The sequence below is a fragment of the Eleutherodactylus coqui genome, chromosome 3, assembly GCF_035609145.1.
Source record: "Eleutherodactylus coqui strain aEleCoq1 chromosome 3, aEleCoq1.hap1, whole genome shotgun sequence".
Classification (NCBI taxonomy): Eukaryota; Metazoa; Chordata; class Amphibia; order Anura; family Eleutherodactylidae; genus Eleutherodactylus; species Eleutherodactylus coqui.
Genome location: NC_089839.1, coordinates 68,823,038 through 68,850,990, shown reverse-complemented (window position 1 = coordinate 68,850,990; position 27,953 = coordinate 68,823,038). Strand labels below are relative to the sequence as shown.

The window sequence follows — 27,953 nt, the reverse complement described above, 5'->3', positions numbered from 1 at the left end:
CTAATGGGCTGCCACAGCAACCAGGATGCTACATCCAGTCAGCCTGTGATCGGCATTGTGAGTGTGAGAGATTTAGTTTGGTTCATAGACATTGGTTCACTCTGCAGAGGCCTTTAAGGCCTTCAGAGAAGAACACAAACTGTACTAAAAACTGAAACTGACCTTATGACCGTTTTGACAACTGATAAAGCACCTTGCACCTTATGTGGAAAACCTACATTGCAAAAATTTGACAACTGCATGTACTGTGGATATGAGAGTAATCTAAAGGATCCCAGCATTTAAAGGACTATACGCTTTTTGAGAGACTTAGGCCTCATGTCCACGGGGAAAATCAGATCCACTGCAGATTCTACATGGAGAATCTGCAGCGGGTCCCTCCTGCCCCGCGGACATGAGCGCCGAAAATAGCAATTTAAAAGTATTTACCATCCGTAGCGGACCGGGAAGGTCAGCTGTTCCTCACGGCCGGATCTTCATTTTCGGCCGGCGGATGAATTCCTGACGCCGGCGGCACGTCGCCGGCACGTCGTCGACGTGCCGCGCGCATGCGCCGGGCACATCCGCCGAGCCGAAGCAAGGAAGATGCGGCCGTGAGGAAGAGGAGACCTTCCCGGTCCGCTACGGATGGTAAATACTTTAAATTCCTATTTTAGGTCTCCCGCGGATCCGGACGGCTTCCATAGGCTTCAATAGAAGCCCGCGGGAGCCGTCCCCGCGGGAGACCCGCACGAAAATGGAGCATGGTCCAGATTTTTCCATGCTCCATTTTTTTTTAAATCCCTTTTATTGACGATCCGCGGGTATTTATCTACCCGCGGGTGGTCAATGCATCCCTATGGGGTGCGGATCCGCATGCGGGAGATCCGCTGCGGATCTTAAATCATATTTTGCCCGTGGACATGAGCCCTTACACACTTAATGGACTGTCAATCATACCATGGACATTTCATTATATTGGACTTTTATTGGACTCATTCATTCGCATATACTCAATGCATTGGATGTTACAAACCGGAATGTGATAACCCCTTCTTGTTCTATGTTTTGAGAAACAGACATAGGGACAGTAGAGACCTGAACCAGTTGGGGGACGGGCAGAGGAGTGGGAGGAAGATCTCCTTACTTTTCTCGAGGCAGGGCTAGTGAGCGTAGCAAAGATAGCAGGTCTACTTTGTGTCAAGTTCTCTAGTCTAGATAGCATCCTTGAAAGCCATTCTAAAGATATTTAAGGAGGGAAATTGTGAGAGATTTAGTTTGGTTCATAGGCTTTGGTTCACTCTGCAGAGGTCTTTAAGGCCTTCAGAGAAGAACACACTGCCCTGGTCATGAACCATGTGCTGACTTGTAAAGTCACGTACATTAGTAATCTGTGCAAAGGATGTTTGTTCACCAAATTATCTTTAAAATGGTATCAGGATGTGTTAAGAATTGCCGAGTGTGTAGGGGTTATCCTTTAATTGTGCTGTTTGTCTACCATCTACAAATTCCAATGTGTTTACGGCAAATGTGATATTTTGAGCTTGGGAAAGTTATTTCTTAGCCAATAATGTATACACCCTTATATCTAATCTATATGTCATTTGTATAATCCTCCCCATATCTATATGTTATTAACACCTTTCCTGTCTTCTCAATAAAACTACGGTGTTGGGCGCCTGGTTTGCCAGAACCTCACTGCCATTAACTACATTCAGATGTCGTGTCTGAGTTCTGGTTAAGGGTTAAAGGGGTTGTCCCGCGAAAGCAAGTGGGGTTAAGCACTTCTGTATGGCCATATAAATGCACTTTGTAATATACAGTACATCGTGCATTAAATATTGGCCATACAGAAGTTATATACTTACCCCCTCCGGTGTTGGCGTCCCCGTCTCCATGGCGCCGACCGAAGCCTTCTTCTGCCTGGATTAGACGCGCTTGCGCTGTCTGCTTCTTCTGTCCCGCTGAAGAGGCCGCTCCGGTGTGCTCGCGCCGCACAGGTCTTCTGCGCATGCGCAGAAGACCTCTGCGGCACGAGCACACCGGAGCCGGACAGAAGAGGGCAGACAGCGCAAGAGCGTCTAATCGAGGCAGAAGAAGGCTTCGGTCGGCGCCATGGAGACGGGGACGCCAACACCGGAGGGGGTAAGTATATAACTTCTGTATGGCCAATATTTAATGCACGATGTATATTACAAAGTGCATTTATATGGCCATACAGAAGTGCTTAACCCCACTTGCTTTCGCGAGACAACCCCTTTAATTCACTGGTGACTCTTATATTTGATTTTACCTGATTTAGGTGTACTTCTTTAAAAAATCTTTGACATGAGCAAAATCACATTGCAGTACAGCAATTCATCATCACAGCAAACAGATTTTTTTGGGTTTAAGTCTCCTGCCATGCAAAAAAACAAGTGACTATGTTGATGGAAAAATAAAGTTATAAAGAGATGAAAATCCCCCCAAAAAACATTGCACCCTTATGGCCAAAATAGGCCATGTCCTTAAGGGGTTGAAGCTGTTCACTGTACTCTGATCCCATGTCAGGCTTCATTTACTTGGGCTATAGTGGGGATGTTCAAAACATACACCTCTGCTGCAGCCAATTACTGACTAAACACAGCCCAGAGGAGCAGCAGGGATCAGAGGGGTGAATATAGCCCTTTCTAACACTGTACCATTGAGGCTTATTTACACGGCCGTTGGAGTTTTTACATGCGTCTGCCAGCGTGGTAAAAAAAGGGGGGAATGGGCGCACAGAGCTAACATTTATGCGCCTGTTCAGATTGCCAAGGCCTGATGCATATATGCTGAGCCCGCAATGCTGTTGGGTGGGGGGGGGGGGGGGGGGAATAGCCAGGCACCCGCTCTTACACAGCAGAGAATGGAGAAAACCTCCGATCTCTGCTGTGTTAGCCCTTTACATGCCGTGGTCCATACGACTGCAGCATGTAAAGGGGTGTCACCAACGGTCCCCTGCAATGTGATCAGGGGGTCACAAAAAAAATAAAAAAAAATCTTTTAAGGCTGCAGGTTTACAGGGTGACTGCAGCCTGTAGACACCCAAAGTCGCCGGCACGGGACAAGTGGACAGTGAGAGCAGAGGAGAGTATGAGCGCTTTATTATGTTTATTCACTGGGGAACCCTTTGTTTAAAAAAAAAAAGGGGGGGGGGGGGGGGGGGGGGAGGAAACCACTTCTCACACAAACCCCCTAAAATTGCTAACTTGCTGTTTACTGCCCAATTTCATGTGAAAACGTATCCTCCTTCTCTGCTGTTAGACACAATAGTAAGTGGGGAATGAGGGGCAGGAGGTTTGGTTGTTGCTGTCTCATGCCACCCATAGAACTCTAGTGAGAAGACAGAGAGGAAGCTGCTGGAAGAAGACCGAGGCGAAAAGACTCCTAAAGAGACATGGCTTTAATGTGTACTAAGCGTAGGTGGCGAGAATATACAGAAGAGCTGTATGCAGGCAATCAGACAGTCAACCCGTTGGATCGCTTACATCAAGTAGAACAAGAATTGGGCATTCTGGAGTAAGTCACATGGGGCCTGAAACTACCACCAAACAGGAAAACTCTGGATGTTGATGACATACCAGCCGAACTGCTAAAACCAGCGTCAGTCAAGATCCAAACTGACCTATGTCAAAAGATAGGAGCTCCAAAGATCTGGACAAGATCTGTCTTAGCCACACTTCTAAAAAAAAAAAGGTGATGCTCAGGAATGTTCCAATTACCGCACCATCGCCCTCCTACTTCACGCCAGCAAAATTCTTCTAAAGAGCATACAAAAATCACATTGCGACAATTTGTTGAACGCGAACTGCCGAACGTTCAAGTTGGCTCCCGCAAAAGATGTGACCAAATCGCGAACCAGCGCTGAATCATGGAGAAGACCCAGCAGTATGAATAGGACATTTGACTGTGTCGAAAATAATATACTTTAGAAGTGTCTGAAGCAGATGGGCGTCCCAGAACATACTGAACAGCTTATAAGGTCGCTTTATAAGGTCGCTTTACAACAACCAAGAAGCAGCAGTCAGGACAGCTTATGGAAACACGGATTGGTTTGGAATCGAGAAAGGCGTACGGCAGGGCTACATTCTATCACAAGACCTTCTCAATCTGTACGCAGAAACGATCATGAGGCAGAATACGAATCAAAAATGCATGATAAATATCATAAATTGTTGGAAATAGTGTTACTCCTTATGCAACTACACGAGAGAACTCCTTCTGGGGGGGGGAGGGGGGGGAGGAGGAGTCACCTGAAAGTTTAAGTACACTTGAAATATGTTCTTTTGGGACAATACGATCTTCTTAGGTTACCAAACAGGGCCCAGTCTGTACATTTTTCCAATGGGGTCTTGTGGCATTCAACCTATCCCTCCCTCCATTAGAGAAGACACAAGGATTAACCCTTTCCGACCCACTGACGTCTAAAGACATTCTGATTGAAGGCTGTAAAGACGTTTGCCAGGGTATTCTTACTGTATATTACTGGCCGATCTGTCGTCGGGGGCCTCTCCAGCATGTCCCATACCGCAGTACTAGCTCTGGCCAGCAGATGGCGACATTGTATAATGGCAGAAAGAGAGAGCCCCCTAGAAAACCCTGAATCTAAAATTGGATTGCAAAGGGTTAACCCCACCCCCACCTGCAATACCGCATAGGACTATATTTTACGGAACATTTCATACCGCCAATAAACGAGAGACTGATAGAAATATGAAGAGCACAGGATATTCTGTCATTTATACTTGGCGGTAAAAAAAAAAAAAGCAAGACACAATGGAACAGACTGGAAGCCTAGACAGAATCATTGAAGTAAAATAAAAAAATTGCCAATTTTCCCAACAGGGAAGAGACTCCCAAGGTCTTGCCACTAATAGTTAGAAATTGTTTTCAAGCATTAAAGGCATCACAGCATATACTGCGTGGTATAATAACAGTGTTTATAGCAGCTTATAGAAAGTCAGGAGAAATCCTCCCACGCAACATGCAAGTTTTATTAGCGCCGTTTGTTAGGAGAAACCACCAGGAAGATACAGGGCATTAGATTTGTATATTCTTCAACTTTTTGTTTCTATTAGGGTGCCCACCCACTAGCGTTTTTTTACTGCGAAATTCGCAGCGTTTTTTTTTTTCTGCAGGGGTCTTTGGGCTATGGGACATGCAAAGCTAAAATCGCGATATCGCGGTAAATCGCGATTTTGCGCGATCGCGATTTTTACATTACAAGTCCCATAGTCCCCCTGCAGAAAAAAAAAACCTGCGAATTTCGCAGTGAAAAAAGACGCTAGTGGGTGGGCACCCTTATAGGGGAATCTGAGGGGAGGAATTCTGCCATAGTTTCCTTGCATTAATTTTTTCCACACCAAACAGTTTCTCTATGGGTCATATATACCCTGTCAACCTCCTTAGATGCCACAATCAAACTTGACCATGACATCTAAGGGGTTAAACCCAACCACAGTTCTATTGGCCTGATCCCCATGTTCACGGGATCTCAGGTGATTAGACCTGCAGTTGGGCCAGGACGCTTATCCATATTAGGCCTCTAACACGAGAGACGCAATATCTGCGCGAGGAAATCGCATCGATATTGCATCAGTGGTCTTTTTGCAAAATCATTGCGTTTTCTCAAAAGGTAGGAAGACTGCAAGTAACACTATAAAACAAGCCTTGCCAGGGTATCAAGCTGGTCTCAGATAGCCGTAACAGACAATTTTAATGTTAGTACCAGTATTAGTTTGAGAGGGGGGCATTATTGGAATGCTAGAAGCTGGATGGTCGTATCGTCAAATTGCCCGGCCAGATGGCCATTCTGACCCTCAACAGACCACCAATAGAGGGGATCGTCTGACAAGCATGAGCAGCTTTAATTGTTTAGTTGTCGGACATTCAGAGACAGGTGGCACCATCCTTACAGGCCCCTGTGTCAGTCAGAACCATTTCCAGGCGCCCGGCTGAAGGACATTTGGTCTCACAGCACCCAATACTTGTACTGCCTCTGACACCCACCCACTGTTGCTTCCATTTGAGTGATGTTACATAGTAACATACATGGTCTTCATTCAGTCTAATATACTGTGTCCATCTAGTTCTGCCTGTTTCAACCTCTTTAATGATCCAGAGGAAGGCAAAAAACCCCAAGAGGCAGAAGCTAATTAGCCCTTTTGGGGGGAAAAATTCCTTCCCGACTCTCTAATGGCAATCAGACTAATCCCTGGATCAACCTCTAATAGTTCTGACTTGAATATAAGAGCCAGATCAACAACCCTGCTGGTTATTTAATGTCTATATCCTGTAATATCATAGCGCTCTAGAAAGACATCTAGTCCCCTCTTAAACTCATCTATGGATTTTGCCATCACCACGTCCTCAGGCAGAGAGTTCCACAGTCTCACTACTCTTACAGTAAAGAACCCCTTTCTGAGTTGGTGGTGAAACCTGTTTCAATAAAATTCTCCTTTTGCTCTGATATAGTAATCACTTATCAATTAATTTCAAGTAAAGGGAAGAGAAATACACTCATCTAGGTGTGGTCGAAAATGTTGTACAAATAATAAGAGCATGTGTGTGTGTATACATGTGTTTTGGCCTCCAATACCACCTCTATGCTGATGACACCCAGCTATACACCTCTGCCCGTGACATCTCTGCACCCTTCCTCCAAAACATCACTAACTGTCTGTCCGCTGTCTCTAACACCATGTCCTCTCTCTACCTAAAACTAAACCTCTCTAAAACTGACTTACTGGTATTTCCACCCTCCACTAACCGACCTCCTCCTGACATCTCCATCTCAGTGTGTGGTGCCACCATAACTCCTAGACAACATGCCCGCTGCCTTGGGGTCATATTTGACTCTGATCTCTCTTTTACCCCCTACATCCAATCTCTGGCCCGAACATGTCAGCTGCACCTCAAGAACATCGCAAGAATCCGCTCTTTTCTCACTGTGGAGACGTTAAAAATGCTTATTGTCGCCCTCATCCACTCCCGGCTCGATTATTGCAAATCGTTGCTGATCGGCCTCCCCTGCACCAGACTCTACCCTCACCAATCCATCCTGAATGCGGCAGCCAGGCTCATCTTCCTGTCCAGCCGCTACTCGGACGCCTCTGCCCTGTGCCGGTCACTGCACTGGCTGCCCGTTAAATACAGAATTCAATTCAAACTCGCTACCTTCATCCACAAAGCCCTCCACAGTGCAGCGCCCCCCTATATCGCCTCCCTCATCTCAATCCATCAACCAGCCCGGGCTCTCCGCTCTGCTAATGAAACCAGACTGAGTGCCCCTTTCATTCGAACTTCTCATTCCCGCCTCCAAGACTTCTCCAGAGCAGCACCGGTCCTCTGGAACGCACTACCAAAGGCTACCCGAGCAATCCCGGACTCGCAGAACTTCAGGCGTGCGCTAAAAACGCACCTCTTCAGGGAGGCATACCGCATTCCCTAAACAAACCCCTCTGTACTCCGCCTGATAACATGCTCCCTGACCTACTGACTGCAATCCCTGCTAGCCATCATAAACCGCTCCTGCAGTCACACCGTTTCTGCCGTCACACGGCTAAATGTCTGACCATTGTCTATGTGTATAACATCGCTCACACTTCGCCATACCGTGCACATCTCCAGCCCCATTACCCTCTGTATCACCCCATTACTTGTAGTATGTAAGCTCGTTGGAGCAGGACCCTCACCCCTATTGTTTCCATCAACTGATTACTATATGTAACCGCGGTTCTGTAATGTTTGTATTTTGTCTTTCTGTATTCCCCCCTGTCTATGTAAGCGCTGCGGAATATGTTGGCGCTATACAAATAAAGTTTATTATATATATATATATATATCTATATCTCACTTTCCCTATAAGACGCAGTCAGTGTTAATTTCTTTAAGTGCTAGTAAATCATAATCGATAGTGAACATGTCCACAAAGCTCAAACACCAATTTCTCAGGCATTGAAGATGAAGGCCAAGTCATACCAGAGAAGTTGCGAGGATAAGGATCCAAGACAGCATGTTCAGGCTGCAGTCATGTGCCACATTTAATATTCATAGCGAATGTTCTATATGAGTATTGCTTGTGCCTCATATCCCTTCGTGTATCAGTTTCCATGACTAATGCCAAGGTCAGTATGATCCCCTGATGTGGCATATTACCTGCTACGTAAATAATACAGTGTCCACTAAAAGGGGTTTACCACCAGACACATTGATCCCCTATTCACAGGATAGGGTATAAGTGTCTAATAATTGGGGTTCAGATGGCTGGGATCCTCGGATTCCTTGAATGGCACAGCTGTGCACATACCTGACCACCGCTCCATTCACTGAAAGTGGGAGATCGATGCACTCAGCAATCTCCCTTCACCCCATAGAAGTGAATAGAGTGGTAGTCTCACATGTGACCGCCACTTCATTCACATGGGACATTCGGAGGTGCTGTTCTGGACATGCCAGTGGTTGCACCCAGAGTAATCAGACGTTCATCCCCTTGTGCACAGACTAGTACAAGGGTCTTTGGTGGTAAAATCTCTTTATGGAGGGACCGCAAAATGTTTAATTTTAGAAAAGTTTTAAGGGTCTTCTTAAAATTCTGATAATTGTGCACAGTAGATAATTGAGTTCCTGGAGAACACATCAGTACTTCCTTAAAGGGATTATCCAAAAATCAAAAAAAAAAAAAGTTACCCCCTCTCTCTCAACCCCAGATGAGGCTGAATGTGCATGCGCGGCTCCATTCACTTTCAATGGGGCTGCCGGAGACAGCTGAGGTATAAGCACTTGGAAATTTCTATCAGCTCTATTGAAATTAATGGAGTGACAGCCGCACACGTTTAGCGATCGCTTAGTCCAATGTAACGTCCCTGCGGGAGGGAGAAGCATCCCTGCGGTGACGAGAAAAGGGGGAAATGGAGATCTCTGCAGCGAGATCCTCACAGATCATGAAGTTATCCCCTATGTGATCTAAGCCAAAAAGGAGTAGATAAACTGGACAGCACCTCTTGTAGGTGAACCTAGGACAGTTTGTGATCAAGAACACATATGGAGGGGGATTGTGGTGGTCACAGGTGGGGGAAACCCTGCCCCAAGGGAAAGACATCAAACGAGAGCATGCATGGAGAAAGGTCTGGGGGAGGGGGGGGGGGGGGGGGGTAATACCTCCAGAAACAGTGACAAGTAGAAAAGGAAAAAAGTGACTCCTGCGCTCAGGGTCACCCGTGCGGTACCGGCTGTGACTACCTAAGAAAGACACGTATAGGTGTATGGACCAGTGTGGTCCGTAGAGCATGAAGGAAAGGGACAGAGCTCTGTGTGGTAAAAAAAACAAACTTGTATTTATTTATACAGAGCTCCAGACGTCAGTGCAGTGCAACGCGTTTCGGAGCTGGAATGCTTTCTCAAGCACAAGGTGCCGAGGTCCGTGTCACTCTAAAGTTACTTTTTTCCCTTTTCTACTTGTCCCTTTGTGATATGGAGACTGGTAGGCAGCCCGCCATTCTGTTCAGTGTACACAGAAATTTTTCATTTAGTAAAAAATTCTTCCTGCGCTCACAGAATTTCAAATTTGCATATACGAACTTTTATCTTTCAAATAAAAGAAACTTACGTTTGAAGGAGGGGGTTATGATTGCCAATATTCCCCCTCCTAATTCCCACAGGTCTTAGTGTCTCTCAACAGATAAGGTTTCCAGTCCAGGGTTTTTCTTCTTAACAGTTTATTTAAAATGTAACCAAACAATGGTGCAACAAGCCGACTCATACAAGATGTGACAAGTTCACCCAGCGATCGTAACAACGCGTTTCGGTACGTATTGTACCCTTATCAAGTTATGCAATTGCTAAAAAATAAATGGTTTATATAGGAAAGTGTACCTTTCATTCCTTGATGATGTTAATTCCCAAACGCCTTCAGAGGAGTGGGGAATCCTCGGCGCCTATACAACGTCATGCGTTGCGACTCTGAGTCCGACGCGTGACGTCATCACGTGTGGATGCACGGTGCGGCATAGTGTGTTGCTGGGTAACGTGAAATCGTGGAACAGATGATATTAGAGGAGGAAAAATTGAGACCCAAACTTTTTTTAAAAAGACTGATACCAATAGTTATGTCAATTTCAAAAGTTGTCATGCTAGATGTTGGAAAACCAACATCCCTTACGGGCAATTTGCAAAGATCAAACGTAATTGCTCGGATGTGGAATCCTACCATAAACAATCGCGAATTTTGAAAAAACGGTTCAAAGAAAAACAATATCCCTCAAAATTGGTGGAAGCGGCCTATTCAAAAGCCCTTCAGAATACGGAGATATCCAAAGTAGGGGAGAAAAAAAGAGAAAAAGGGGATGGAATCTAGATTCATAACTAAATATAATTCCCAACATAAAGAAATAAAAAACATCATGAAAAAACACTGGGATATTATCAAAGAGGACCCATTTCTGAAGACCTCCCTTGCGTGCAATCCGGTGATTACTTTTAGGAGAAATAAAAATATTAAGGATTTTGTGGCCCCTTCTCGCCCACACTCTAAAGATGTTAGATCCGTGGGGGTGAATAGGAGAGAAAAAAAAAATTTTTTTTGACAAAAAAACAAATTTTAGGTTCCTATAGATGTGGGGTGGTGAATTGTAAATGTTGCCAAAACATAACCCATGGGAAAAAAGAGATAGACATGGGAAAGGGTAACACTCCATACGTTTTGAAAAAATTGATGAATTGTAGTGCGACCTATGTTATTTACCTTATAGAATGTCCATGCGGACTTAGATATGTAGGTCGCACTACTAATGCATTGAGGACCAGGGTCAATAAACACAGAATGAACATAAAGAATGGATTCACAAAACACAGTGTTTCGAAACATTTTCTAAATTACCATAATAAGGATTTCTCGTTACTAAAAATTACACCATTAGAGAGTATAAAATCAGGACTTTTTACATTTTTAAAAAATCGTGAAATGTATTGGATTTTTAGATTGGGAACTCTTAAACCGGGGGGGCTAAATGAGGTTTTAGAAAAAATATAATTTTAAACAAAAAGTTTTTTATGTGTATATTTGGTTACAGTGTATTTATTAAATCATATAGATGAGATATTTAGAGGTTCATATTCTATCATGTCCCTTTTAGGATATAACCTTCTGCATGTATATTAAGTTTTAGTGCATTTATCATTGTATAGATGAGTCTTTTAGAGGTTTATTAATTATAGTGTTCCCTTTTGGGTTATAGTTTCCCTTTTCCCTCTTTATTTTCCTCTCCTCTTCTTTCCCTTTCTCCTTGTCACATCCCTCTGCCATCCAGAAGCATTAGGTATCAGTTGTAATAAATCATTTGTTAATATAAAAACATCAGCTTTAATGCACATTTAACAGTATACATAAAATTTATATAATGAAGACTTTCAGGCTAAGATTAGCCCATAGATTCCAATGATTGAACGTTGCGGTTCAGAATGGAACGCACACGTGAAGTACGCACCACATGAAGCGTGATGACGTGGTGACGACGGCCAGCCCTATGAGATTCCAGGTGACGCACGTCACAGGTGCGCCTGGGGGAACGTGTATACGTGTAACGGGATGACATCATCTGCTCCACGATTTCACGTTACCCAGCAACACACTATGCCGCACCGTGCATCCACACGTGATGACGTCACGCGTCGGACTCATTAGAGTCGCAACGCATGACGTTGTATAGGCGCCGAGGATTCCCCACTCCTCTGAAGGCGTTTGGGAATTAACATCATCAAGGAATGAAAGGTACACTTTCCTATATAAACCATTTATTTTTTAGCAATTGCATAACTTGATAAGGGTACAATACGTACCGAAACGCGTTGTTACGATCGCTGGGTGAACTTGTCACATCTTGTATGAGTCGGCTTGTTGCACCATTGTTTGGTTACATTTTAAATAAACTGTTAAGAAGAAAAACCCTGGACTGGAAACCTTATCTGTTGAGATACACTAAGACCTGTGGGAATTAGGAGGGGGAATATTGGCAATCATAACCCCCTCCTTCAAACGTAAGTTTCTTTTATTTGAAAGATAAAAGTTCGTATATGCAAATTTGAAATTCTGTGAGCGCAGGAAGAATTTTTTACTAAATGAAAAATTTCTGTGTTTTCTATATGGGGGTTCCCTTGATGGATCCCTGAGTGACTTCCAGCGTCTCTCCTCTAACGAAGAGAGGATATTTGTGTGTTGTTAACGAATACAGAATTTGGGAAGATCTACTGTAAGGTGAGATCTTGGAGGCGGTGTATAAAAAAAAATTTTTTCCCTGATTTGGGAGAAAAAGGAGAAATATACATACCTTTTTTTTCTTTGGCGCTTTTTTCCCATTTTTATCCTCATTCTGTTCAGTGTGTCCGGGCTTAGACCTCTATGCAGCATCCAATGCTTTATCCACTGTATAATCTCATGCAGGCCTTGAAATCTTGGGATGCAGTTATAGAAATTTCTCAGGCCTTTCATCCGTGTCCTCCCTGCTGCATGCTGGATATTTGCATTTAGAAGGGTGTCTTCTGGGAAAACGTTAAAGTGAAGGGTTTCAGAGAGACCAAAGGACCAGACCGCAGAGGTATGCTGCTGGATGTGTTTGTTTCCCAGAACTCCGCCAACAGAACCTTGGACCATGTATCCCAAATCTGGTATTTTTCCTTTTTCTTCTGTTTATTCTAAAATACCGTTTGTTGTATATACCTGCACTCTGTTATACTCCTGTGTAACAACCTTTTTGTATATTCTATATATTCTGCAGTGTTAGTCTTTTTCTAAAATAAATCTACAAGTTATTAGTCAGCCTTGTCCATTTTAAAACGAACCATAACTTTGAAGATTGTGTTCAGAATGCCTAAGTCTGGGTCCCAGTCTATCTGTAACAAGCTGGTGGTGGCAGAGTATATGTGCGTGGCATCATAGAGCGCTGGAGTGTTAGAACGGATCAGGTTGCGATTTGAGCTTTCACTTCACGTGTGCAGCAGCTCAGGAAAGCTGGGTACCAATCAGCCTGTATTCTAGCGACTCCAAGCTTGCAATTCCGCTACATTGATCAATCAAGGCTCGGTCATAAATTGGAAGCGGCGAGGCACTCAAAGTAGTCGATTCATGAGTGCACCTCCAGTCCACTCACCCTTCTCACAACTCCTGGCAGTCCCAGTGGTTAGACCCCAGTTGTCATACAGTTTTGTGTGAAATAACCCCTTGCAGAGGCACTCCAGACATTCCTGGCCTAGTACATATAGTACTCCCCCACAATAAACACCAATTCTGGAGCATCTTAGAACTATATGAATTAACTGGGTGCTACCATTTCCCTTATCAAAGGGTCATCTCATCAGTCTGGTACTATCAGTTTGCAAGGACCCTTCTTCCAACTAGTAATGCCCAGTTGCCAGTCATAGTTGCTTAATAGATTTCTAGCAGGAATGGCACAACTGAAGAGTTCCAAGAAAAGTTTCAGCAGGACTGTTATTTTAAGAGTAAACACTTCAACAAAAGTCTCTCCTCAGCCTGAATTCTTAGAAGTGCCTTCTCTGACATCGTCGAGGTCAAAAAAAACACCTCATCACTGGTACAGATCATATTTGCTACAGGCATAGATCCAATAAACATGTCTCTGCATAGCGAGAAGGAAGAGGGAATGTTCTGTCACTGCGGGCGACTGCCAAGAAAACCTAGAGGAGCAGGAAGAGCCAATGGGGGACGGATATTGCAGCCCCCCCGAGACATAACATGGCACAATGAAGTAGCATTAGAGTTTACCGTGACTTAGGGTGACTACCCACTACAGGTTTTTTTCACTGCGAAATTTGCAGCAGTTTTTCCTGCAGGGGTCTATGGGACTTGTAATGTTAAAATCATGCAAAAGTGCGATTTCACGGTAAATTGCGATTTTGCGCGATCACGATTTTAACATTACAAGTCCCATAGACCCCTGCAGAACAAAAAAGCGCAGTGAAAAAAACTGTAGTGGGTAGTCACCCTTAAAGGGGTATTCCGGTCTTGGCTTTTCATAGCCGACATAAGAATCCACTGCTACTGACCACCCAGTAACGCCAAAACAGTAAGCTACGAAAGCGGCGCAGAAGCGCTCAGCTGTTTCCTACAGGTGGTCAAAAATAAAGGGCCAGGTTTTCCCATCTGGGCCATGAGAAGCGGAGATGGAACGCCTCTAACATTATGGAAACCTTCTGTGCCATAGTTTGTTCTAGTTTTAATTGCTTTACACAAGCTTTTGTTGTCCTAATTTAAGAGAGCACTGGGTATTTTTAACCCCTTAAGGACTAGGGTCCTAAAAGACTAGACACTTCATGATTTCATGGCCCCATTTACCGTATTTCCCCGAAAAGAAGACCCTGCCTTATATTAAGTTTTGCCCCAAAAGAGGCATGGTGTCTTACTTTCGGGGAGGGCTTCTACTCACCTGGTCCACGGTGTCTGGGTCCCTGGCGCTGCTGCATGGCTGCAGTGTCCTCGGCGTTCACACAGAACTCTTTTTCTGGTGACGGGGCTTTGAATACCCTGCTTCCAGCAAGCAAGTTCTGTGATAGGCTTACAAGCGCCATGGCTCAGCCAATCAGAGCCGGCGCTCAATGTGCCAAATCACAGCCATTCAGTGATGCCATTCACTGAATGGCTGTGAATGATGGAGCGCCGGCTGATTGGCTGGCGCTCGATTTAAATTACACCACTCGCTTGCTGGAGGCGGGGTATTTAAAGCCCCGCCACCAGAAGAGTTCTGTGTCGGTGCAGAGGACACGGCAGCCTGCTGCAGCCCCGTAGACTAGTGTGAGATACTCAGATGCCAGCTAGGTTAGTATTGATATATATATATTTTTTCAATTTGCTAGGGCTTATTATCGAGGAAACCGGTATTTACTCTTTCTTGGGCTGCCAAATTCATTTTGGCTAGATTTCATGTGACATGTAAGGCCATTTTTAATATTTTTTTCACCTTACAAGGGGTAAGGAGTACAAAAAGTTTGAAAAACAAACACACTTTCATTTGCATATTTACGCTAAAATAAAGGAACGACTTCCCTATTTTGTTTAGGATGTTTTGTTATATCATTTGTATAGTCTCAGATTACAGAGCAGATATGGTGACTGTTTAGGCTGGTGTGGGCGGCAGGTCATTTTTCTATATAAACCACTTCTGCCTTCTCCTCCGGGTTGTCGGCTGTCTGACAGCCAAGGACCAGACCCACCCCTGCTAAATTGCAGGAGTTTAAATACCAGCCGGGATTAAGGCCTTATTCACACGGGCTACAAATTCGCGCTACTTTGTAGTGCTACAAAAACCCATGTATGTGTAGCCTATAGTTTCCAAGGGGTTCTTTCAGGCTACAAAACATCTCTCATGTGAGTGAACCGATTGGAAACCATGGACTACACATACATGCATTTTTGTAGCGTGATTTTGTAGCCTGTAAGCACCGTGTTTCCCCGAAAATAAGACAGTGTCTTATATTAATTTTTGTTCAAAAAGAGTTTAACTGTATAGCTGCCTGGACACTATTTAAATTGACTTTTTTAATTAACTGTTAGCAGGGCTTAATTTTGGAGTAGGGCTTATATTTCAAGCATCCTCAAAAAGCCTGAAAATTCATTTTGCATCCTCAAAAATTCTGGAAAATCATGATATGTCTTATTTTCAGGGTAAGTCTTATTTTCACGGAAACAGGCTAGTTATGGTGGTTTGCCCCTAATCAGATTCTGATAAGTTTCTGCAACAAGTTAAACTAAATGTCATCTGAAAATAGTCGTCAAGATGAACTAAGAGGCAGCGCAAACAGCCGAAATGACAAGAGTGAACATGTTATTACACACATAGGGCTTATTCACACGTCCGTATATCGGCCGGGTTTTCACACTCGACCGATATACGGTGTTCCTTTCTGCAGGGAGAGGAGGGGGCTGGGAGCAGTGCCCCACCCCTTCCATTGCAAACAGTGGTGAGGGGTGGAGAGAGAGCAGAAGCTCAGTGCACTGCTCCCGATCCGGCGTGCCTCCTCCCCCTGCAGAAAGGGACACAGTATACCGGCCGGGCGCGAAAACCCGACCGATATACGGACGTGTGAATAAGCCCAAAGGTGCATGAGGAGAGTCCACAGCACAACTTGGAGGAAGGATTTTTTCCCCTTAAATGGGGGGAAATTGGCTTCTATCTTATTGTTTGTTTTTTTTATTCCTTCCTCTGGGTCAACATTGGGGGTAAATAGGCAGAATTGGATGGACAGTTGTTATTTTTTGGGATTACATATTAGGTTTCCCAAAACATGCTCATACTACAGCTGTTAGTATGTAAGGGAAGAAAATGCAAATAAGCCCCGATACCTGAACGCACCCGTACAAGCTGGTTTAGGACGCCAGTGAAAACCACTTCTACGGATACAATCACCTATGGAAGATGTAGCAGATATTTGTCCCCGCCGTATTATGATGGGACTTCTAAGAGCATTGAGGCTTTTCCTAGCATTAATAAATGCGCACCCCTCACACCCTCATACCATGTAATCATTTCCTGCAGAACAATTGGTATCTACAAAAGATTTATTGTAGAAGTTTCTGCAACTGCCCCATACATGTCTGCAGAAATCCTTGCACTTAATGCAAAACAACCTAAGGCCATACGTTCACACGAAAATCAGAAAACGGAAGTGAAAAGCTAACATCTGTAAACCTTCCGCTTACATCGGTTTTCCAGCAATTAAACGGTGGTGGCGCCTTTTCAATGAACGTGGTCAGCGCTGCTCATAGCAGTGCTGGGCTCCTAGATTCAAATCTCATCAGAGGCAACATCAACTTTGAAAAACTCCATAAAGCCATCATCCGTGGTCAGATGTGAGCCTACAACTCTAGCACTGCAAGGCAACAGAGCAAACAACTGAGCCACCTCACTTGTTCTTTCATTGCCAGAGAAATAGAAGAGCAAGAAGAATAAACCCAAAGAGAACATTTAACCCTTTCCAAACCATTTATTTTTTTCTCATCCATTCTCCTCAGCTCCAATTTAATTGGAGCTGGGGAGAATGGATGAGAAAAAAATAAATTTTCCCTCCACCCTCCCGAACTGACAGAGTTCAGGAGGGTGCAGGTGGTCACTACACCATGGGGGAAATGCAGAAGTAATACTTCCGTATTATCTCTTCTGCCTCGGCGATCATGTGACAGCTGGGGGTCAGGTGACACCGGCGGTCACATGATCACCGGCCGGAATCTCCGTGCATTACATAGCGCTAATTGAGCGCTATGTAATGTGTAAAGGAGAAGGCAGAAAGGGTTAAAAACCCTCAATGAGGACCAGTGCAAGAGTGTATCTGTACCCAATGTGTCTGACAATCGGGTGCAGATGCACCCCTGCACTGCCTGTCCCGACATCGGAGCTGTGGATGAAAATGATGATGTCGGGGCATGCCAGACATTGGATTGTAAAGGTTTAAGGCCAATAAACACAAGGAGAACATATAAAGCCAATACAGACATCATCCTTGGTCATATTTGAACCTACAACTCCATCACTGTAAGGCAACAGTACTGAGGACCGAGCCACCATGCTTGATCTTTCTTCTCTGGAGGAGGAGAACAAGAAACACAGAAAACATACAAACTCCATGAAGATGTTGTCTTTGGCCAAATTTGAACCCAAGAGCCCAGCGCAGCATGGCAACAGTGGTTATGAATTAGCCATCATGCTTTTGCTTTCATCTTCTCCTTCCTTCGCCTCCAGAGGATTAGAAAAAAAGTGAAAGGGGAAGGAGGTGAAGTGTCAGATCCTCCAAACTCCTGCAATATGGTGGAGGGCAGGATATGAGCATGGATGCCAGGAGTGCAGACAGGGATGCTGTGGCCTACGATTGGCCGCTGCGGTCACATGCTTTTGAGTAGACTGGCTGGGAGGAAGTCACCGCCAGTGATGGGGACCCCAGGAGAGGCGAGTAAACAGTCATTTGTTATATATATATATATATATATATATATATATAAACAAAATTAACACAAACACTTGTGGTTTTGCCGCACCCATAAAGCGCCAAACACATTATTTTCTTGCATAATGAACACTGTCAGAAAACAATTGTGTCAGAACTGTACGTTGTTGGTCACCCCATCTAAAAAAAAAAAAAGGAGCCTTCATGCAAATCCCCCCCCCCAAAATGGTGCAACTGCGTTCCACTCCCCCCCCCCCCCCCATTTCACTCCACTTAAAATTTTTTGGAGTATCTAGCACATTAAATGATATAATTGAAAAATCTAACTTGTGTTGGACAAAACTATTTCTCAGATCTCTCTAATCGCTGGAAGAATAAAAGTTAGAATTTTTTGCAATTGTGCACGGCCCATGATGCCGTATCTCACGCACGCTGTCACGTGACTCTGCTTTAACTCCCCATTCTTTCTCATAGTGACGCAATGTATTATGTATGGACAGCGTTGCATACACTACTCATTGAGAATGAGGCTGTTCGTGCGCGATACGTGGTGAACTGGAACATGCTGCGATCTTTTCCGCATCTACACACTCAATATATATGCGAATGGATCAACGAGAATCAATGCATTTTTATTGACCCCATTCACCACATATCATGTGGGCGGGCGTAATACACGGTTAAATCAGTCGTGTTAATGAGCCCATAGCCTTATTTGGTGCAGTTTGTTATTAAAACCACTCTGCCCTCATGTGTAAGTATTATGTAATCGCACCTCACATTCACTCATCATCACCATAGCATCTACAAGAAACGTCATGCCTCCCATCATCTACAGCTGTGCAAAACTATCTCTCTCCATCAAACACGCAAGCCTGCTTCGCAAAACATATGCTTTTTCATCAATCACCTCTGAGGACCCACAATGTGGTGTTTTTGCCTGAAAATTGCTTAGCATCTATAGGCAAATCGCTTGTTCACAAGCACGATTTTGGGCCAAATTTCTCAGCCCAATATTGCGCTCGCCCGTGTGTAGGTAGCCTTCGGCTGAATATTGCACGCATTATATGTAGTACTAAAAGTCCATTCATCTACATTGGGCCAGTCAGACCTGTGCAACATGTCCTATAGTACAGACTACACACTGTTATAGCCTATAGGTGCATAAAATATTGTGCATCTGTGTGAAGGCAGCCGTGGTCATACAAATAGTTATTGGATTTTTTTTGGAAAAAACGGAAATAAAATAACAGCAGAGAGAGACCGACACCCAATGGTGCGCCCTGCAAGCACTTGTACTCAAACTTTCCTCCAGAAGGTAAAACCCTCTAGGCACACAACACGCTACTAATGAGTCAAACGTGACAGTGCAAAACGAGCGACATCCGGAGCCAGGATACATAGTATGGACTTAAGCCGGCATCAGCTGACCGTGACCTTACATCCCCAGCATAGATAACGCTGTCCAACGACCCACATATCACCAGGCGATACTGCAAAGTCACTCAATGACTTCACAAGTACAATGTGTCCCAAAGGTAGTAAATAGGGAGACATGTTTTCCCCAGAGGAACCAGATCCTCCGTAAACAAGAACTCTAACAAAACCAGATGTCCAAAACCACAAGGTAGCAAGAACAGCGTTACTAGAAAGGATAGAAGCACTGAACCCACCCAAGAGATACATTGTATCAAAACACTGGAGGGGAAGTCACACAAAAGATACAATGTAACAGAATGCTGCACATATCCTCCAGGAGGAGCAGATACTCGGTGCGTCCTCCACTAGAGGTCACATTAACCTGAAGGTAATTTATGCTACATCCATCAGACGGAGCGACAGAAATATGTGACTATCATACAAGGAGAGGGTGTCTGTGCCGAGACAATAGGAGGACAGCTGGGAGATCTACGGAAATGTACTCCGCGTTCTCTACAAAAATCTGTAGTCAAATAATAAAAAGTCACCAGGAAATAGAAGTCCTTGAGATGACTTTAGCAGGTCAGTATATACCCTATAGAGACGTTCAATTACTGGGAGAGCTGCATGTGACAACCAATATAGCTGCCACTACAAACACGGGGGGTTGTCGGAGAAACAAAGGCAGATCTGCAGCGCTCTACTTCTCATTCATAGGCCATTGTCTGGATGCCACCCGCTCTAAACGAGGTCCGACAGCTCACACCCCCGGAAGTACCAGCTGCAGATGGCAGCACAATTGTGGAATTAGAAGAAGCCGATTCTAATGAACAAGAGCCCTTTTACACGGCCAGATTCATGAGAGCGAGCGGTGATGTAGCCAACGCAGGTCATTCGCTTAGCAAGCTTCGGCCAGAACAATAATTGGGTAGTTTCAATCGTTCATTCGAACATAACCGCGCCGGTAGTCGCTTCTGCCACTGCTGTTTGGTCAGCAAGTTGTTACAATGCCTGTTTACACGAAAGGATTGGAAGCAGACTAACGATTTTTAAGTCTGTATGAAAAATGCCGTTACCCATAATTTAACAATTTATCGCTGATTGTTCGCTGCCCGTATTTACATCCAGCAAGTATGGGGCAAATCACTTGGTTTAAGGATCATCGATCAAGCAAGCGGAAATGAACGCTAATAACAAAGAGACTAGAGATGAGCGAGCATACTCGCTAAGGACAATTACTCGATCAAGCATTGTCCTTAGCGAGTATCTCCCCGCTCGGAAGAAAAGGTTCGGCTGCCGATGCGGGTGACAGGTAAGTTGCGGCAGTGAGCAGGGGGAGCGGGAGGGGGGGGCAAGAGATCTCCCCTCCGTTCCTCCCCGCTCGCCGAATCTTTACTCCCGAGCGGGCAGGTACTCGCTAAGGGCAATGCTCCATCGAGTAATTGCCCTTAGTGAGTATGCTCGCTCATCTCTAAAAGAGACATAACTAAAGATATAGCAATTTGTCGAAAGACATAAATAATTACTGCAAATCTCCAAAAACTAATCTGCATGTTTGGAGAACAGATGATATAAAATTAGTGCACAAACCGCAGATACAACACACTGAATAGTAAGCCCGATGCTACAGAAGTAAAATCCAGATCATTCTGGAAGACGGTGAAGGCCAAATGTGACCTTCTCACACTATGGAAGATTTTTTTGGCTTTCATGTTGCAAAGGACCTTCCAACCTCTCCCTATTGGATACATCCTATATCAGCGCTTTGGAGGTAGTTTACAAGAGTTTACAAGAGCCCCGTGTGCCGCAAGAGTGTTAAAGGGGTTGTCCCGAGGCAGCAAGTGGGTCTGTACACTTCTGCATGGCCATAATAATGCACTTTGTAATGTACATTGTGCATTAATTATGAGCCATGCAGAAGTTATAAAAAGTTTTATACTTACCTGTTCCGTTGCTGGCGTCCTCGTCTCCATGGTGCCGACTAATTTTCGCCCTCCGATGGCCAAATTAGCCGCGCTTGCGCAGTCCGGGTCTTCTGCAGTCTTCTATGGGGCTCCGTGTAGCTCCGTGTAGCTCCGCCCCGTCACGTGCCGATTCCAGCCAATCAGGAGGCTGGAATCGGCAATGGACCGCACAGAAGAGCTGCGGTCCACGGAGGAAGAGGCCATCTTCAGCGGTGAGTAGAGAAGTCACCGGAGCGCGGGGATTCAGGTAAGCGCTCCGGTGAGCTTTCTTTACCTCCCTGCATCGGGGTTGTCTCGCGCCGAACGGGGGGGGGGTTGAAAAAAAAAAAAACCCGTTTCGGCGCGGGACAACCCCTTTAAGGCAGCAGAAATGCAGTCCTGAGCTCTCGCTCACAGCCTGAAGGTTGTGAGTTCAAGGTTGACTCAGCCTTCAAATCCTTCCCAGGTCAGTAAAATGAGTACCAAGCTTGCTAGGGGGTTAAAAGATGACCAGGGAAGGCAATGGCAAACCACCCTGCAAAAACGTCGCCCTAGGAGTCGGTCATGACTCGGTGCTTGGACTTAATCTACCTTACATTTGCTTTATGGCTGGAAGATACGCAATAGTAACCTATTCCTGTAAGATACACAACCAGAAATAAAGGACTACAAACTGGATTGTAAAAATGGGAAGCAATTTGCAAAAACTCAATTTCCATTAGTGTGACACTATAGCTTTGTCACCACGGATACACATCAACATGCACATGCGCTGCGTACCACAAACTAACACTTTTGATCGCTGTTACTCAAAAGTGGATTATGGGTATGTTTCTGCTGGGCCTCATCCCCCAAAACAAGTTTCTTTACGCTTGCATATCATTTTCCATTTTTTCCCTCATCTAGAATGAACTCCTCTAAGAGTTCTTCTAGACCTTCTCCTGGTTCATCAGAGTCACTTTCTTCAGAACTGGCCAAATCTGATATATACTTCAATTATCTCACTTTCACTACTACTTTTTCAAAGACTTCGGTCGCACTTTCACTCGCCCTACACTTTACACTTTCAGGCTGGTTCTGTGCGGTCGTTTTGTCCAAAAATCATATAAGCGGTAAAATTAGACGAATTTGCGTAGAAAGAAGTTGGGAACATATATTCCGCATGAAGAATGTTTAGGTTTAAAGGGTGCCCAGTTACTGGCCAACATGCCGCCTTTACTGACCCTTGTGCTAAAATATGAAGAGGAGCGCAGTCCTTACATGTTCCCTGCCGCTGTCAGGTGATAGCTGCAGCATCAGCCCACAAACCTTTAGCATCACGGCGTTCATGCAAGTGCTGATGCCAGGAAAGTGAACAGTGACCCGACAGCGGCCACCTGACTTCCGATGACATCATCTGTCACAACGCCGGGACCACACTGCTGGATTGCGGCGGCAAACGACATGTAAGAACTGTTTCTCATCTTAACACAGGGGGGCACTAAGGCCCCCTTCACAAGGGCGTATCTGTGTGCAAAATTTGCGCACACAACACGCAGAATATAACCCAATGATTTTAATGGACTCATTCACGTCTGCCCCTTTTTTTCTGGGCATTTTGGTGGCATATTAAAATAAAAATAAAAAAAATTAAAAAAAAAGACATGCAGCATGCTCCATTTTAATCCGCAGATACGCGCAAAATATGCTAGTAGATCCATAATTGAACAGAACAATATATATTGGGAACTTATTGAATTAGCCATTTTAATTGGAGCATCTTTGTTTGCCGCGCGCAAATGAACATATTTTGCGGGTGTAAAAAAATAGGGTAAAAGACACAAAAAGCGCACCGCTCATTGCGCAAATTTGCGTACGCTTTTGTGAAGGGGGCTCAAAATACGCCGACGTGTGCACATAAAAAAAGCATTGCTCATTCCGCAAATACGCGGCACTTACGTAACGCGGATTTATATTTACGCACAAACTCTTTTCTGGGGTTTAGGACGGGTCGGAACCGCAGCCCTTTGGTACATAATGCATGCGGCTCAGATCTAAAATACAGACACACGAAAATAACAGATGGTACCAAATCCCAGAGTGCAAGGACTGGCACATGCCCATCCTCAGTGGGTGCAGCCATGTCTGAGGGCACCGATGCCACACAATGCAGCACTCACGTGTTCAGCTTCCTGCTCCAGAACAGCACCCCCGGCCACAGCTCCCGCAGGTGCACGGCCCGGCCCAGGCTGCTCTTGATCTGCGCCAGCAGCTCGTTGGACTCCCGGTCCAGGCGCTCGGCGTACGGTAGGAGCAGGTTGTAGGCGATCTCTTTCTGGGGTCTGAAACCCAGCGCCTCCGCTCTCTCCTCCCTGGCGCCCATGCTGCTGCCGCCGTCCTCCTGCTCAGGGTCACTACGGCGCCGGCCTCTGACTTGCACTCCTCTCCCAACTCTCCTCACTCTGTCTGCCGGTGACGATGCAGGCGGAGGGCGGGCAACAACGTCACCCGGGAGGCTTCAATACGTCACTTCCGCCCCTTCTCCTCACTCGGTTGGTGACGTCACGTTGAGGTTACCACGTGATTACCCTCTGCCTTGTCACCATGACTGCACATTACTGTATAATACACACTGGTTGTCATGTATGAGACAAAACTCGGCATGCAGTTACATCTAAAGCTAATGAGTCGAGTTGTGGCAAAATTAGATGAACAGTCTAGCCACCTGAGGCCCTAAAAGTAGCCTATAAAAAGGCTGGTATTAGTGTATCTTGACGCCACCGGAAGCTAGGGGTTTGACAGGAGGAACGCCCCTCGCCCACCCCCAGCTCCCCATAGGGTCAAGACTGTAAGGTCCTGGAAGCTGTGAAATGGCATTTGTGTGAGCCGTAAGCAATGGAAGTGAGCAGGTGTGCTTGCCAGCCATACCCCGTGTACGCAGCTGTGGCCTCCGAACTGTGTGAACTGTCGGCAGCAGCGATCAGAGGCAGTGCAGCGTGGTGCTGCTGTGTCTGCATGTTGTCAGAGAGTCCACCCCCACCGCTGTGTCCTCCGTGCTGTCAAACATGGTGGGGGAAATGCCTTCAGCGGCGCTTCTGGTCACTCTGCCCTCTGTAATGCCGACCCCGCTCTTCTCTTGTACACAGAGTGGGGTGGTGTATTCAAAGCCGACGGCCGGGAACGGGCTTTCACGTTGCCCAATGCGCACGGACCCCGCTCTGCTCTTCAACACTGAGCGGGGTGCTGTGTTCTGAATGGGCGTCGGGGAACGGCCTTTCAGGTGGGCCAATTAATGTAAAAAGCTGCAGGCCCACTTGCAAGCAAAGCTGGTCCACGTACAGCTTCAAGTTTATGGGCTGCCAGGACCTGCAGGCAACTATGCAGCTCAGCCAATCATGTTCAGGGGGCACCATCCTCCCTGTCAATCTTGACTCCACCAGGACTTCCTGGTGGCGTCAAGATACACTAATACCAAAAAGGCCCTCCTTGTGTGTAGTGACCAAAAGACAGTTGATGCCATTTACAGGCCGCTGTGTCTGTCGGAACCATCCCCAGGTGCTTGGTGGAGCCGTAATCCATGAAGAGCACATACAGAAGCATGTAGGATTTCCCAATCAAAGGGCTGAGCATGGTCACCATTATAGATCAATGACCCCATAGTACAGGGCTACTTCCAAGGACAGGCTCACGCAAGCGTAATTTCATTGCATATTAAGTATGCAATACACGGTAAATGGAGTCAATGAAAGTACATTGCTTTTCATTGTTCTGTTCTACACGTATCACGCGCAATAGAGCCCTAGTGTTCTTTATGGGTGCGTGATAAACGCTGTGCATACACAATGAGATTGCGTATGTGCGGCTTTTATATGCAACGTCGCTAAGCGATAGCGGGAAATTTTAAAAAGATAACACTGGACAACAAAATTGAAAAAATTGTTTGGTGCCGGGAATGTTACAACTGATTTAGTGTATATTTGACCTTTTATTTGCAAATATGCAAACAGTTTCTCTCCATCAGCTATAGTTTCGGCGCATGCGCAATGCCAGCCATGCTGTGTCACATAGCCAATCTTATTCGTACATTTAGTTTGTCCCGACCAGTAGTGAGGAATGGTTGTGTACATTTGTCGCCCGAGGTGTTGTGGGGTGTTGTAGCTATACAATCATTGTGTTCAGGGGCATACCTAAAGGCTCAGGGGCCCAGGTGCAAAAGTTCAGTTTGGACCCCTCTCTTCTTCTTAAATCGTGCTGCATACAGCTGCAAAACACATTTCCATACATGAACTAGCCCCTTGGTGTAGTCTTTCCAAATATAACACATTTCCTGCGCTACATGAAAATTTATTTGTAGCCCCTTTGGCCACTCCTACACACACGCTAGAGTACTAGAATACACACACACTAGGGTACTATCTGATTGCTGACTCCTCCGACACTGGTGACATCACCACAGGTCCTGGAAGCTGCTGTCCGCTTTGCCAGTGGGGGTCCATGTGAGACGGCTGTGAGGTGAATGATAGCAGCGGCTGTCCTCTCCTCTTCAGGACAACTGGGGTGATCTTAGGCCTCCTTCCCACGAACGGATTTCCGCCGCGTAATTCGCGGCGAAAATCCGCTGCGTTGCCCGCAGCTATTAGGTTCTATTGAACCTAATAGCTCAATGCTCACGATGCGTAATTCCACCGCGGAATTACGCACCGCGATTTCTCCCGTCCTCACCCGCAGCATGCTCTATTTTCTGCGGGTGAGGACGGGCTGTACGCACTGACGGCTTCCATTGCAGTCAATGGAAGCCGTCCATTCACGCTATCTCCCGCTGTAACCAGCGGGAGATAGCGTGAAAAAACGCTTTCCCGCCCACCGCCGAGCGTCATATGACGCCAAATGACGCGGTCCGGCCGCGTCACGTGACACGGCCGGCAGTGCACGTGACACGGCTGGTGACGCGAGAGCGGTGGGCGGTGACGGGCGGTGACGAGCGGTGACGCGGCGGCGGTGGGCGGGGAAGCGATTTCACGCCATCTCCCGCAGGTAAGTATAGGGGCTCTGGGGGGCGCCGTGACGGGCTTCGCAGCGTAATTTTACGCGGCGGAGCCCGTCACGCTCGTGGGAAGGAGGCCTTAGGCTGGCATCCTTTCCTCCTTTCCCGCAGCTGCTACACACTGCTGGTGACCAGCCAGTCAAGCACTCAGCATACCCACTGCTCACCCCCGCCGGCACCCGAATCTTTTCTGCTGAGCAGACAGGTACTCGAAAAGGACGATACTCGCTCGAGTATTTTCCCTTAACGAGTATGCTCGCTCATCTCTATCAATTTCCCATTAGGCCAACAAAGCGGGTACACAAAATATCCGTGTTTTATGTGCCTCTGGGACACTAGGGCCAAACAATATTGTAGAAAAAAACACTAATTTGTACGGTATTTGTTTAATTATATCAATCATATGTCTAATATGGAATATGGTAACAAAATTGAGTCGGTGCCTATATCACAGAAACTAGAGCTGATAGGGGAAAATGGATGGCATATTTGAAATCAGGGCACAAAATATACCTTATAACAGCTGTCAAACGCTCTGCACCAAAATATGTGTTGGCCAGTGTAATGGAACAAGGAAGACTGCGAATGACAGCGTGCGTGATATAGGTTATTCGCAGTCAGTAATCACTACCAGAGGCGGTGATAGGCCGGCTCACATAGCGGTACGGTGCTGCCTTATACATGCAGCGTTTTACCACATGCTCGTTCGCCCAGCCTAAGTATTAACAGAAGAAAACAAATGACAATATCCAAAAACTCAATGCGAGATCTATTATATTGATATGTGCCGATCATTCAAATTAGGGTAAGACATAAATCTCATTATTGCTTCCTTGCCAAAGAAATAATAAATCATCAATGTAACGCAACCAACATGATATCTGATCAGCAGCTTGTGCGCCATCAACATGGAAAATCTCCCCGTCCCTAGAGCCCAAAAAAATATTAGCATACGAGGGTGCACAGGCCGCCCCCATAGCAGTCCCCTGAGGCTAGGCGCACATGGGTGGACCGGATTCCACATGCAGTAGACCTGCAGTGGAATCCGCTCCGTCGCTTAGCGATGATGCAGATACCCGCAAGCCCATACGTAATGTTAATTGCGGGTTGGACAGCCTCCAATGACATCAATGGAGGCCATCCTGCAAATTCTGCAGCAAAATAGAGCATGCTGCGATTTTTCTTCAGCTTGTGGAATACTAAATTCATATCCTCGCGTGTGAACGAAGAAGTGAAAATGCATGCCTTTGAATGCCCACGTTTTACCACGGATGTCCCACTACGATCTACATCATTATCCAATCCAATTGATGATAAATCTCTGCTATGAAAAACCAACTTCTTGGAGAACAAATGCAAATCCTTCAAAGCTGTAAAAAAAATTTAATTACTATTGGGGGTGGGGAAAGGTCAAACCCTTCTGCAAGACAGCACATTGAGCATCAAAGAGGGTGATGTCAGGCAAATTGATTACTTCTAGATTACTTTTGGACTTTTTGCCCTGTCTGTGGGAGTAACCCTTCTTACATTTGGTACTCGCAGACCATTTATTTCTCACAGGTAAATCGTGAAGTCTGTCTGATGGCCCCGATTGTCTCATATTCTTCAATCTGCTAAGATCGCCA

General features: G+C 45.6%; 1 protein-coding gene across 2 annotated transcripts in view; it reads right to left on the bottom strand.

Annotated features, from left to right (window-relative positions):
- The window catches only part of PSME4 (proteasome activator subunit 4), a 130,174-nt gene extending 106,392 nt beyond the window's left edge, over nt 1-23,782 (bottom strand). For both annotated transcript variants that reach the window (XM_066595717.1, XM_066595718.1), the window contains exon 1: nt 23,465-23,782. In XM_066595717.1, the coding sequence (XP_066451814.1) occupies nt 23,465-23,667 (203 nt within the window). In that variant the 5' untranslated portion in view covers nt 23,668-23,782. The remainder of the gene's footprint in view (nt 1-23,464) is intronic.
- Nucleotides 23,783-27,953: the final 4,171 nt, after the last annotated feature.